At 38.5% G+C, this 15,092-nt stretch overlaps 1 protein-coding gene across 5 annotated transcripts in view; it reads left to right on the forward strand.

The window, feature by feature from the left end:
• SMARCA2 (SWI/SNF related, matrix associated, actin dependent regulator of chromatin, subfamily a, member 2) overlaps nt 1-15,092 on the forward strand; it is a 216,091-nt gene that overhangs the window by 125,420 nt on the left and 75,579 nt on the right. For all 5 annotated transcript variants that reach the window (XM_027839554.1, XM_027839553.1, XM_027839555.1 and 2 more), the window contains 2 exons: nt 1,693-1,856; nt 6,142-6,369. In XM_027839554.1, the coding sequence (XP_027695355.1) occupies nt 1,693-1,856; nt 6,142-6,369 (392 nt within the window). The remainder of the gene's footprint in view (nt 1-1,692; nt 1,857-6,141; nt 6,370-15,092) is intronic.

A 15,092-nucleotide genomic window follows, 5' to 3' on the forward strand; every position in this document is an offset into this window, starting at 1 on the left:
TTCCTCATTGAAAGCAGTGTTTAGAATTTCTTTTTTTCCCATTATGGTACCTTTAATTTTTACTAAACAGTGAGAACAGAAATAATAAGCAACTAATTGTGATTTCCCCATAGTTGTGATCTTGACCCTGATGGTAACTTGATTCTTTAAGGTTTAGTCTTTAGGTATTTTATTCCTTAATCATTTCTTTGACTTTAAATAGTAGTTTTGTAGAGAAAACTGTGGACTGTAATATAATTCACAACAATATTTTCTAATAACCTAAACTACTACTTTTTTTTCTGCCCAAAGATAGTCACATGAAGGTAGAAGACAATTTTGTCTCGAGATTTTTAGGAACACAACTCTAGATTTTTTTTTCCAAGTTGCAAAATAAAATTCAAGCAGAAATGCCTTAACTTATATAGTTACACTTTTTTAAACTGTAGATAATAGACTAGATGTATAAGAAGGCCCCAGATGCTGGGGAATGCTCTCTAGACCAGAATCAAGGGAGGCAGAGGCTAAAGGTTCATTTTTATCATTTACCTGCTGTGTGACCCCAGTCTTAATCTGTCAGAGTCTGCATGTCCTTATCTATAAAATGGGGATTATAATATTCATACAACCGATCTCACAGGAAAAGCTATTGCTTATTTCCCACCCCCCCCCAACCCAGGACTTACTTCCCCTGCCTTCCACCTCTGAGTGACCTTTTGAAGGAGACATCAAGATTCTGAGATTCCATATCCAGGCAAATTATAACCCATTTACAATAAATAAAACATGAATACTTATTTGAGACTCAGAGACAAATGACTTTTATAAGTACACACAGCTAGCAAATATCAGGATAAAATTACAACCAGGTGACTCAAGATTTTTTTTCCCTATATATTTTAAAATATATTTGCTTTAAAATATGTTGAGTCTATTGGTAATACAAGATAAAAGAAAGGATCATCATGTTTATGACTTGGAAGAGAGTAATACTGCTGTATGCTGTCCTAGTCAATCCACATCTGAAGAATTGTGCTCAGTTTTGGCACCACATTTTGGGAAGGTCATTAATAAGCTGGAGAGTATCCAGAGGAGGGGTGACCATGATGGTAAAGGCCATGGAGATCATGCCATGGGAAGACAGGTTGAAGGAATTGGGAATATCTATCCTAGAGAAGAGAAGACAGAAAGAAAAGCTGTTTTCAGGTATTTTGAAGGGGGCTTGTGGACCATAAACTTGTTAATGCTTTGCCTTAGAAGGTAGAAATAAGAATATGGGGTAGACATTGCAAAGAGGTCAATTTAGAGTTGACCTAAGGAAAAACTCTCTAACAGTCAGAGCTATTCAGAACAGAATGGGTCACCTTGGGAGATAATGAGATGTTCTTCACTGGAGGTATTCTAGCAAATGCTGGCTGACAGCTTATCAAGTCAGCAAACATTTATTAAGTGCCTACTGTGTGCCATACATAGTCCAAAGAAAAGATTCTTGAGTTGTATGTTGTAGAGGGCATTCTTGTTCAGATGTGGGTTCGACTTGGATTCTGATTTCCCTTCTAACTTTGAGATTCTGTCATTTGAAGTTGGAGCATTTCTGTATAAGGAGGTGTGGGTATGGTTTGTTTTGTTTTATTTTTAAACTTTGCACAATTTTTAACACTTCACTCAATTGGAAAATTCCTCTTCCTCCTCTCTTCTTCCGTTCTCCATCAGGTACCACAAAATCAGAAGATCGTGCTGCCTTGCTAAAGAAGTTCAACGAACCTGGTTCACAATTTTTCATTTTCTTACTAAGTACCAGAGCAGGAGGCCTGGGCCTGAACCTTCAGGCAGCTGATACTGTTGTCATCTTTGATAGTGATTGGAATCCTCACCAGGTGTGCACATCTTGACTTATTTCAATGCTTCAGCATCTATAATGAGAGCAGAGTAGAGAAAAGATCAATCTTAGCTATTGTCTGCATGAGACAAAGCAGGAGAAAAAATAACAGAGCCCAACAGATAGAAAGATCATCTTTGCTAGGTGAAACCTTGTAACACTGGTCAATAGTGGTATGAATAATCTTGGGAGAACCAAGTCAGAGATACATAAGCATGGTTTCTTCTTATCCTTAACATCCATTCCTTGCTAGCTTCCTTGTCAAAGTTTGCTTTTTTTTTTTTTTAAATTCTGCTCTGTGATTTGTTTACAGGAATTGTCAAAGGCAAGATGTTTTTTTAAAAGTTCCATTTTTTAAAATACCATACTTAAGTTTTGTCCCATGTTATTTTATCTAAGCAGGATTACGGTTATCCTCTTTATATTGGGGGTGGGTGGGACAGGGAAATTGTTGTTACTTTTTAATAGAATACCTGCACTGCAATTTTGAATTATTGAATTATATTTGCCAATTCTAAAATACCTAATTTTAAAAGTCAGAAATCCTTCCTCAACAAAATATCCTTTGGCATACAGTAAAGAACTTTTAAAAAAGTTTATAGTACTGTCTGAATTTTAAAAATGTTTTTGGGATTGCTGCTATTTTATATTCAGGTCAATTTGCTATTACTTGAGCTCAGCTCACCACTCAAAATTACGGCTTCTTAATTGCTACCTTTTTAATTTGGATAGTCAGTTAATCAATAAGCATTTATTAAGGGCCTGCTGTGTTCCAGGCAGTTTCCTAAGTACTGGTCCAGTTACTTCCCTTGAATAGAGTTCACTAGATTTTACCTTTTTTAATAAACATCTCTCTCTAACCAGTCTGGTATGCTAGATCAGATCTTTGGAGCCTACTAAAATCAATTACTCAAAACAGTGTTTTACCATGGAAAAGAATGTCAGAGATTTTTTTTTTTAAGGCAATTGGGGTTAAGTGACTTACCCAGGGTCACACAGTTAATAAGTACAGAGTGTTTGGTCTGAGGCTGGATTTGAACTCAAGTCCTCCTGACTTCAGGGCTGGTACTCTATCCACTACGCCACCTAGCTGCCCTGAGAGAATTTCTGTATCAATCTATAGTGCTATTAAAATTTCATAAATAGGGCTTTTGTGAGCAAGATGAAAAGGTAAAAGAAAACTCAGAGTGATGAAATAGAAACTCTAAACATCGACTGTTTTACTGCCTGTTTAGCTTCAGGTTAATGAAAATAGCATCCAGGCAGTGAATGCATTAACATGACTGGGACCAAATATTGTACTTTAAATAGTTCATTGGTGGTTTTCTCCAGGACACTGGGAGACGAGTGTTACCTATTTCTCTGTTCTCGCTCATTCACTCAGAGTAGATGTGGTCAGCTGAGATATGGTCACCTGATTTCTTTAGGATCCAACTGAATCACCAGTAATCATATTTACCTAACCTTTACTTTAAGCTATATTTAAAATTCTTTTTTCAGAACTTAATTAACATAGTGGTGCTGATGAATGGTATTTTACCTTTAAATTCAAGAGATATCAGAGCTAATAAAAATTAAAGCTGATTTGTGAAAAATGACCGGGGTTGCTCTCATTGTTTTCTTGAGGAATGAGCTTATATTAGCAAATTAAGCTACTAAGAAAATTTGACTGGGAAGGCCTTACTAGGAGCAGATTCATGCCCAGGAAAGTTTCCACCATCTTTCTTAATCCCATCACAATCCCGTTTCCAACTTTGCTATTGTTGACAAGATCAACTTATATACATTATCTTAAAAATTGGGGACATTTCAAGTATATTAATTTAACCTTTTAAAAATATATATGAAAGGCATACATTTCATAGGATGCTTAATCTTTTTTTATTAATTTATTTTGATTTATCAATAATCACTTCCATATGCTTTTGAGTTTAAAATTTTTCTCCCCCTTCCTCCCCACCACCCTCCCCAAGACAGGGCACAATCTGATATAGGCTATACATTTACATTCATATTAAACATATTTTCACATTAGTGATGTTGTAAGTAGAAATTAAAACCAATAGGAGGAACCATCAGACAGAGGAAACAAAACTCAACAGAAGAGAAAAAAAAAAATAACAATTCGGCTTCCATAGTTCTTTCTTTGGGTATGGATAGCATTTTCCATCACAAGGCCTCTGGAGATGTCTTAGGTCCTTGTATTGCCAGGAAGGGTTAAGTTTATCAATATTAGCCATCACACAACATGGCTGTTATTGTGTACAATGTTCTCTTGGTTCTGCTCACTTCACTCAGCATCAGACCATACAAGTCTTTCCAGGTTTTTCTGAAGTCAGCCTGTTCATCATTTCTTATAGCACAATAGTATTCCATCACATTCACATACCACAGCTTGCTCAGCCATTCCCCAATTGATGAGTATAGGATGCTTAATCTAAAGGAGACCTTCAAAGGTCAGCCTTTACTCTGTCCCAACACCTTGGAGCACCATCACACCTAAACCAATTCAGACAGGTATGACCATTCTATTGCTAGATTCCCAAATTGTTCATTATAATGTTTAACAGGTTTTATCTGTCAGGACCATCTTCCTTAAGTCTAGTTTAAGTTCCTCATATTCTAATGTTAAGCCAACTCCCCCTTCCTTTGTCTTATTTTGCAGAGTAAATAAATGCTGGTCAAAAAATGCGCACTTGGCAAATGTTTCATGAGGGAGTAAACAGTCCTAGTTCTTTCACAAAGACTAAAAGGCAATTGCAGCCAACTCTTAGTTATTCAAGGCTAATTAGCCAGTTTGTGGATTACTCACACCCGCCTTTGCTGCTGTCCTCTTTTGCTGCTTGCATTTTAACCCTTTCACAATTTATTAGCATCCTTTAGTGGATAGTAAGAGTGGAGGAGACCCTGAAATTGGCCATATTGGCTGTTGGTTAGGAGTGCTGTTAAAGAATTGATAATGAAGGGGAAGACTGAAGTATTTGCTGAAGGTGAAGGATTTTTTTTTTCAATTTTCCAATATACCCTTTAGCAAAATAATTAAAAGTTGATTGTGTACCAACTGTGCTCATGCTTGAACACCATCATATTTATATTCACATTTTCAAATAATCTTATGAAAACATTTTTGCCTAATTAGTCACTTAATTAAAGTCTCTAAATCAGAAATAGCATCAGCAGGCTTTTTGTATTCTTTGGCAAAATGCAGAAGATTTTGCTGTTCAATAGTAAGACCAAATAAAGTATTCACCAAAATTCTAGGAGACCTGGTTTTAAAAGCACTCTGGACACCCAGTTTTATGCTTTCCTTTGCCACAGTTGTGATAGTGCCCTCTCAAAATATCCGAATAAACTTTCTTTTGTCACAGTTGTTGCACAAAATGATCCTCATATCGTTTAAATTCCTTAGTTATGACTATAGCATAACTGCTCAGTGCAGTAATACCTCTATTAATGAAGGGGTTTCCCCACTGACTCCTTTCTTTAAGTGCACACTTTTTTTTCCCAATTCTTTTAAAAGTTTTTTGATATCTTTTGTTTTTACATCATCTTCATTTCCAAATATATTCTTCCTCCTCCCATTTCTCTGAGAGATAGAAATATAGGCAATATGAGCATAAGTACATCTATTCTAGGATAGCAGCTGGGAGAGCTGACTATCAGAAAATACTTAATGTCAGGTTTTTTTAGGCATATGCCTTTCCCATTCAGAACGTCACACTGAGGTAAAAGTATTTCATTGATCTTATTGCATAATATGAAGTCATAAGTTCAAAACCAAAAATTGTCCTTGGCAACATGTGGCAGCATGGTATCATTGAAAGATCTGGAGTTACTTCTGTTACTTCTGCCCTATGTGACCTTGGCAAGTCAACTGACATTTGTACCTCACTTTCCACATCTATAAAATGAGGTGTTTGCATTAAATTATTTGCAAGGGCCCTTCCAGCTCTGAATATGTGAACTGCTAGGAACTCCTGAAGAAAGAGACTGGTCAAAGTGCCCTTCTATAGAGACCTGTTTTCTAAACCCTGCATCCATTTAAATATAGCCTCGTTTAGCTTAAATCTAAATTTCCTCAGATCCAATCTTATTCGACTGATGACTGCCAGTGTGAAAAGACATTATTGTATCTTTTTTCACATGCCAGTGACCACCAAGTATTTTGGACGCATTTTAAAGTTTGTAGCCCACATATTACCATACTTTTCCTTTAAATATCAGCTTATTTGTTGAGGAATCAGAGAGATGGATATAACGTGGCATGTTGTTGTCTTGAACAGGATTTGCAGGCCCAAGATCGAGCTCACCGGATTGGCCAACAAAATGAAGTCCGAGTGCTTAGACTCTGTACTGTAAACAGCGTGGAGGAAAAGATTCTCGCAGCAGCAAAATACAAATTGAATGTGGATCAGAAAGTTATTCAAGCGGGCATGTTCGATCAGAAATCTTCAAGTCATGAGAGGAGGGCTTTTCTGCAGGCTATATTGGAGCATGAAGAAGAAAATGAGGTACTGACCATAGACAAATCATTCTTCATGAAATTAAAACAGTGACCTTTTGTCTTTATACAAAACAGCCTCTTTATCTTTAAAATAAATTCTAAGGTTGATGTTAATTAAGCCAGATTAAGGTAGTTGCAGCTTTGTGTTCCAAATGCAAAGACTTGAAAATTATCCAGTTTGTTTATCAAAATTCGCTACTAGGTTTAGAAAAGAACAGTTTCAGGCTTTCGCTGATTAACCTTTAGTTTAAATTTCACCTAACTCAGGCTGATGGAACAACACATTTTGTAAATCTGTCATTTGGAGTGCTGCCTCCTGGAGGCCAGATGGAAAACTACAATGTAGGTTACTTGTTTTAAAAAAAAAAATTATGTTTAAAACCCTATGACAAAAGTTTATAGGGTTGTTCTCCCTGGGAAGAGAGGAGGGTTTGCAGGCCATTTTCTACCCTGGACATCTAGGTGCCGTATCTCCTGTAAACTCAGATAGTATATAAAAGAAACTGTCTACCTTCTATCAAAATAGGATTCCATCCTGGCACTACACAAATCTTTTGCATACTGCTTTGAATGAGCATATTTCATTGGGCATCTTTCCCTTCCTTGAAAAAAAAGAACAAATGCAGTCATCCTTTCCCAGTAGATCTCTGATCCAATAGGAGAATATTAGTAGAAGGATCCTCTATTTTGATCATTGTTAAGTAAAAGTAATAGACAGGAACTGACTATTTGAGCCTAAAAGAACATCAGCATGTGAATAAAATAATGCAGTATGTTTTACAATCTTTAGATTTATCTATACTAAGTAAATAATACCTGAAACTTCCATTTTCATTATTCCATGAGAGCTAACCTGTGTAAAGTACTCTAAATTCAAAGGCCAAGTAATTGACTACATGAATAGAAACAGTTGAAAGGGATCACTGAAGCTGTCTAGGCCAATCCATACGTGCATAAGAATCTACTCTCCAATAAAACTAAAAAGTAGTCAGCTTTTTGGCCTAAAGATTTCCAGTGAATGAGAACCCACCACCTTCCAAGAATGCCCATTCTACTTCTAGAAAGCATTTTTTTCCTTATGTCAAAATTTGGGCAGTTTATAAAACTGTAACTTCCGCTGATTTCTTTTACTTCCTCTTATACATGGCAGCCCTTTGATTCCGTGATGATACTTATCATTAGGGGTAGCTAGGTGGCGCAGTGGATACAGTGCAGGGCCTGGAGTCAGGAAGACATCTTTCTGGGTTCAAAACCAGCCTCAGACACTTACTAGCTGTGTGACCCTGGGCAAGTCACTTAGCCCTGTTTGCTTCAGTTCCTCATCTGTAAAATAACATGGAGAAGGAAATGGCAAACTACTCTGGTATCTCTGCCAACAAAAATCCAAATGGGATCATGAAGAATTTGAAACGACTAAACAACAACAACCTTTTGTTATTTTCCTCAGGCTAAACATCTTCAGCTGAGCCCCACATGACGTGTGCTCAAGGCCTTTCATCCTCCTGGTTGCCCTTTTCTGAACACTTTTCAGTGTTTTTCATTAGGGTTTTCCTAAATGAGGTACCTGGAACTGAACGAACACAGTACTCCACACGTTGTCTGACCAGGACGGAGTACAGTGCCACTCTGGCTTCTCTGAGCCTGGACACGACTTGCCTCTCTTATCACAGCCTAAGCCACCTACCACACTATCCTACCACACTGGTGACTCCTGCTGACCTTACAATCAACTTAAACCCAAGATTGTTTGCTGATGACTTGCTCTCTAGCCATGCTTCACCTTCCTCTTACCTGTGAACTTGCTTTCTGAGCCTAAATATAAGATGTATTCCCGTTAAGTTAAATCTTACTCAGGCAAAAAGTTATAGCTCAATAAGGTCACTTTGAGTACTGACTGTTAATAATGAGTAGTCAAAAAACATTTATTAAGCAGCTCTTCTATGTCAGTCAGGCACTGTGCTAAGAGCTAGGGGTATAAATTTCAAAAAAAAAAGAAAGAAAGAATGAAAAACAGTCCTTGTCCTTGAGGAGTTTATAATTTAATAAGGGAAGATAATACCCAAGAAGAAGTTGAAAAGGGAAATGCTACAGGGTACCTGGTCCACAGGGGCATGTCTCATGGTGTTAAAAATGGGAAACAATGGGACGGCTGGAAAATTCTGAGACCTCTATAAAGAGAGGCTTTGGAAAGGTTTTTTTGTTTTTGTTTTTGTTTTTTTACCATCCAACCCTCCTTTTTTTGAGGGGAGGGGCAATTGAGAGTGCTAAGGACGTGTTGGGTATCAAAGCTGAATCAACCTCCATGACAATGTTCATGGAGTGGAAACCAAGCAGACCAGGTGGGTGGAGATGAAGAGTCAACAAGTGATTCACAGAGTGAATCAACTGTCCCTCCCAGCGTTGTGTCTTCTGGAAATCTGAGAAACGTCGATCTGCGCCTTTATCCTGATCACTGGGAAAAATGCTCAAAAGCACAGCCCCCTGGAGTACTCTCAACCAGAATCCTTCCAGTCTGAACTTCAACCAGGTCCAAATCTACCTAATTGTATTGTCCTCTAGCTCACCAATCTCCATCTTGACTGCAAGAATAGTATGAGAGACTTTGTCAAATGTCTTCCTAAAATCTAGATAAATGATCTGCAGGATTCTTGTGTTTAGGAACCCTACCAAAAAAGGGAAGAAAGTTACCATGCATTAAGTTTGTGATAACTGCTTCTTTTCTAGATGTTCAGAATCATTTCTTTACTAATACATTCTAGATTTGTTTTTCTGGAATATTAGACATTTTCACTGGTCTATGATTTGCAGACTATATATTGTTTCCCATTTTGAAAATCTAAATAAGGTCTATGCTTCTCCAGTTCCATGATACCTCCTTCATTCTCCACAATTTTTCAGAAGACATTGATGTTAACTCAGCATTTACATCTCTCAGGATGTAGTGGGTCTGAGCCAGGTGACCTGAGCTCATCAGTGGCAAGCTAAGTGCTTTCTCATCCATACTTATCTTGAGTATCACTTCCTTTTTGTTCAGTCCTTTCCAGTCTGAACCATTTTTCCTGAAAGAGAAATGAGACAACCAAGATGGTGTAATAGATAGAACACTGAGCCTTGAGTCAGGAAGACCTAAGTTCAAATCCTGCCTCAGACACTGTGTGGCCCTGGGGCAGTCACTTAACTACTCAGTGTTTCAGTTTTCTCCACTGTAAAATGGAGATAGTAATAGTTTCTTTCCCCCAGGGTTGTTGGGAAGATAAAATAAAATATTTGTTAAGTACTTTGCAAGTCTTAAAGTGCTACATAAATGCTAGCTATTATGAAACAAAGTTGAGTTGAGCAGCTTTGCCTTCTTTCCATGATTACTAGTCCTGTCCACTTTTTTTTTTGCCCTATTTCCCCCAGTATATTTCTAAAAAATCCTTTTTCTTTAGCTTTCTTTGCCAACCTCAGCTCATGTGACATTATTCTGACAAGACCATGTCATGCTTCTGGTCAGCTACATGGATTGCATCTTTCTCATATGTCTTTAAAATCCAAATTGAGGGGCAGCTAGATGGCAAAGTGGATAGAGCACTGGCCCTGAAATCAGGAGGACCTGAGTTCAAATCTGGCCTCAGACCAAACACTTGACACTTACTAGCTGTGTGACCCTGGGCAAGTCACTTAACCCCAATTGCCTAAAAACAAGAAAAAAAATCTAAGTTGGCTAGTGAGTCATGTGTCTCTTGGTACCTTCAGAACTTTATTCTTGAGAACTTCCCTGGTTATTCTCTGGTGTTGGTTGTGAGATTTTAGCTCCTAGCTTCCTACCCATCCTCTCGGAGCCTTTTGAAATGTGTTCTCCTGACAGCTAAGATGCATGTCATAATTTCCCAAGCCTTCCCTCTCCTTCTGTCATAAATTTCAAGATAGTGATTGCTTCCACCTATCTTACTATTTCTACCCCAGAAACTATCTTCTTTTTGTTGAGGAGGATCTGATTCAAAATAGAATTTCCCCTTGTGGGTAAAATTATCATTGAGGCAAATCAAGAGATGATTAATTGTACTGCTTTTGGCAGAGATTGTTCCAAGAGCTGTCTACTTTAGTGACCTCCAAAATGGGGACTGGAAGCTGCTGACTCAGGTGGGTATGTGATCATCTCACTGGAGAGTAGGAAGAAAGGTGACGTGTTGTCCTCACTATGGTGGCCAAGCCTGGGGCCTCTCTTCAGCACAAGCTGTGGGCAAGGAATTGTGCTGGGGAGCATAACATTCTATTATATACCGTATGAAATTATATGTTTACCAAAATCATGAATATACCATATTAAAAGAAATTTTGGACTATATATATTGTTTTTCTATAGATACATGTGTATGTGTACATATGTCTATGTATGTACATATATATGTATAGAGATATAGGTAGAGAGAAGAGATTTAGAGATAGTTGTACAGATGCGTAGGTAAGAGACTGACTAAAATCCCTTCAATACCTGCTTATGCTCTGAAGTGGAGTACATAGCTCTCCATTGTGCACCTTCACATGTTTTCAGAAGTCGGCTCCCCAAATCTCCTTGTGGCTTAGTACAAGGCAATGCAGATTGTGCATGCTTTGAGTCTGGGTTCCTCATTACACAGTAAGTAGCCTTTATTTTCCCAAAGGTCTCAGTGTAGTTTTAAGTCATTAAAGCTCAAAAACTGCACTGAGGTTTTGGGATTCCCTGCATTTGGAAAGGGGCTTTGTCTAGGACCCTGTACTGTAAATATATTTATTTATTCTAAATAGTAGATATATATGGTGGTATTACATAAAATTAAAAATTTTAAATAAAATCCTATTTTAAATATGCTTGTAATAGCAGAAAGAATACTAAGCATGGAGTCAGAGAACTTGGGTTCATATCTCACATTTTCTACTTACGACCAGTTAGACGTTGAGCAATTCCCTTCCCTTCAGGGGCCTCCCTTTTCACCTCTATAAAAGAAGGCAGTTGTACAAGACAGTCTGTAATCCCCCTTCCAGCTCTAAGTCATATAAATCCTGAAGTCCAACCCTTTCATAAGACATGTGACCCTTAACCTCTAAATCTAACAGATTAGATTGTGAACTCTGAATTTTCAGCTCTCAGTTTTTCTTAAAGTGAGAGTACACTTGCATCAGAGAGATGTGTAGGCATTGTTTGTTTTTATCACCATAATGTAGCAAACAACTTTAGTGTTTGAAAAGTAGAAATTTTGTTCTAGCCTTAGTGGTCAGGTGATCAGGAGGTTTTTTTTTTTTTTTAAGTTTGGTCGTCTAGTTTATTCAGTTGTATGGTTAAGAAGAAGCAATGGAGTCAATGTTGTATAATATAATAACTTACATTTAGATAAGACTATGAGGATAGGACAGCTAGGCGACACGGTGGATAGAGTGCTGGGCTTGGAATCAGGAAGGTTCATCTTCCTGAGCTCAAATCTGATCTCACATACTTACTAGCTGTGAGACCCTGGACAAGTCACTTAACCCTGTTTTCCTCAGTTTCCTCTTCTGTAAGATGAGCTGGAGAAGGAAATGGCAAACCACTCCAGTATCTTTGCCAAAAAAAAAAAACCCAAATGGGGCCACGAAGAGTCAGACATGACTGAAATTGACTCAACAACAACAACATAGGGATAGGGACTAGAACTGTGATTCATTGGAAAAGGAGCACCTAGTGCAGCACAGACCTCCTCAGTTTATGCACAAGTTGGCACCTTCTGTGCAACTTAGAGATTTGCCCAGAACACTGGGAAGCTAAGTCAGTTAGGCACTGTACCGAGTGCTGGAGATGCAAAGAAAGGTAAGAGACAGTCCCTGCTCTCAAGGAGTTCACATTCTAATATGGGAAACAATAATCAAACAACTACATATACATATGATATCTACAGGATGATTAGAAACCATCACCAGAGGGAGGGCACTGGGATTAAAGGGGATCAGTGATGTGCCCGGGGATCAGAGCTGGGACTTGAGCTCAGGTGTTCCTGTCTCCTTGGCCATTTCTCTGCCCACTGTGCTATGCTGTCTCTGCCATTAAGATAAGTCTGGGAGGTTTACAGAGCACCTTCCTCACAGCAACCCAAACATGACAGAGGATAGAGCTGGATATGGTTGGCGCTTAATAAATGCCCATTGAATTAAAGGCATTGCAGAAATGCGAGCTAACAAGTACTTAAGGCTAAGCTTTCACATATCAGCAGTGAACTATTTTAGTTCCCTGAAGAAGATGTGCATTGTGCCAGGTCAGACCATGGTCAGAGTAAGATGTGAGGCAGAGCTGAGGCCACCAGTATTCAGGGCATTGTTGGCCCTGAGTGGTGCTTCCAGAGCTGAAAGGGTTAAGTCCGCCAGGCCATGGTCTTAGACCCAGACAGGTGATGGGACTTGACCAAGTTAATTAGGGGCAAAGCCAGGATTCAAATCCAGGTCTCCTGATCTTATATCAGATTGTCATCCCATTTTACCAGCTGCCTCTCACCACATGGAGTAGATGACATGACACTCACTCTGAGTTTCCATGCAGAAATTTAAAAAATGCTTAGCATAGTGCCTGGCATCATAGAGGTGGTGCCTAATAAGTGCTTCTTTTTCCCTTCCCATTTTCAGATACTCATTTTATAAGAGCACTTTTTTTTTTTCATGTAGATGATGAGGGTATTCCAATCTAATGCTAGGTAGCTGGTAACTTTTCATTAGATAGGCTGGACTAGTGATGAGGCAGGGAAGGATGTCTTCCCACTTGCCTAGAGCCTCAACTACAGTAAGTCACAAATAAGCACAATGCCGCACCGAGAAGTTACATTCCATTCCCTTTTAATATGGCTTTATGGTGTGCAATTTCATATTTAAGTTAATTGAATAGCAGCCAATATGAAAATAAACCCAAAAGATCATTTCTCAGGAGGTATTGACTTGATTCATTTGTTTCTAGGCTTTTGGGGAGTATGGCTTAATCATGTGTTCCATAATCCATTAAAACAATATTCTTTTTAAATAAATTCTCTCATATTCTTTAGGTGACTAGTGAGTTGACATTATATTGTTTTCTCTATATTTCTTAATCCACAGATACACTGAAATTGACTCTTTGGTGACTCTAACGAGCATCGTGATGCTGGAATATATTTGACGTTTCTCTTTTTAATGCCCTCCGTACTTTTATGAACAGAATTTAATGTTATTCATTGTTTGAAATTAGATATAGTATTTCTAGTAGATTTAGGTCTGCCTGCAGAGTTAGAAAGATCTGGGTTCAGGTCCTGCCTCTGACCTGTACTGGCTCTGCTATCCCTGGCAAATCAGTCATCATGTCAGTACATCCAGCTATTTGGTCATTTCAGTCACGTCCAACTTTCCGAGACCCCCATTTGGGGTTTTCTTGACCAAGATCCTGGAATGGTTTGCCATTTTACAGATTAGGAAACTGAGGCAAACAACACATCCAAGCACAGAGCAGCTGCTGATGTGCATTAGTAGATTTTCTCATCATAAATTCCTTATGCTGATGAAATTGCCCTTGGTTTTTAAAAATGTATGATGTTGATTACCATGCTAAGTGGTAACAGAATAAAGGCAGTCTTCCTGCCCTCATTGAGCTTACTTCCTAGTTTGAGGATAAAGCACAAACACAGGTGTGTGTGTGTGTGTGTGTGTGTGTGTGTGTGTACAATGATTTGTTTTTATTAATCATTAATATTTTATTGATAAGCATTCATTAGATGATTATTACAAGCTAGCTATGGTACTGTTGGGGTATGTGTCTTTTATCTATATCCTCAGCTCCTCACACAATACCTGGCACACAACAAGCACTTTATGAACATTTGTTGATTTTATTTATAGATAGGGTTTGTTTGTTTGTTTGTTTGATTTTTTGGCGAGGCACTTGGGGTTAAGTGACTTGTCCAGGGTCACACAGCTAGTAAGTGTGAACTGTCTGAAGCCAGATTGGAACTCAGATCCTCCTGACCCCAGGACTGGTGCTCTATTCACTGTACTACCTAACTTCTCCCTGTTTGTGGGGGGTTGTTTTGTTTTGTAGACAATCAGGATTAAGTGACTTGCACAGGTTCACTCATCTAGTAAGTGTCTGAGGCTGGATTTAAACTCAGGTCCTCCTGAATGTGTACACACACACACACACATGTAAGAAAAAGAGAGAGAGAGAGAGAGAGAGAGTGAGAGAGAGAGAGAGAGAGAGTCAGATAGACATGTTTGTTTTTTATCCCCAAACCAGAGTGTAAACTCTGAGGGCAGGAATAGTACTTGTATGTTAATTTTCTATATACAGCATAAATTAAAAGTGAATAAGTACAAACATATACGGAGCAATTAAATAAAACTAGTTTGGATAAGAGGAAACACAGTTGAGGAGAATCATGCAGAAGGTGGTGCTTGGGCTCTGTGGCAGGGATTCTATGAGGGTGGAGGTAAGGAAGAAGTCCATTCCAAGAATGAGGCACAGTCAGCTCAAAGCCTGAAAGATGAGGATTATAGTGTCTTGTGTGAGGAGCAAGGAGAAGGGCAGCTTGGCTGGATCGATCACTGAGGGTGGGAGGGGGAGCACTGCCCAACAATACTGGAAGAAGGGCAGGGGTCAGGGCATGATGGACTCTAAAAGCTAAACGGTGTAATCTTTTTACATACATTTGTGCTTAAGGGTGTGTGTACATACACAAACACACATGCACCTGTGTATATGTACAAATACACGACTGAAGTTTG

The sequence above is a fragment of the Vombatus ursinus genome, unplaced genomic scaffold, assembly GCF_900497805.2.
Source record: "Vombatus ursinus unplaced genomic scaffold, bare-nosed wombat genome assembly UNPS02014832.1, whole genome shotgun sequence".
Classification (NCBI taxonomy): domain Eukaryota; kingdom Metazoa; phylum Chordata; class Mammalia; order Diprotodontia; family Vombatidae; genus Vombatus; species Vombatus ursinus.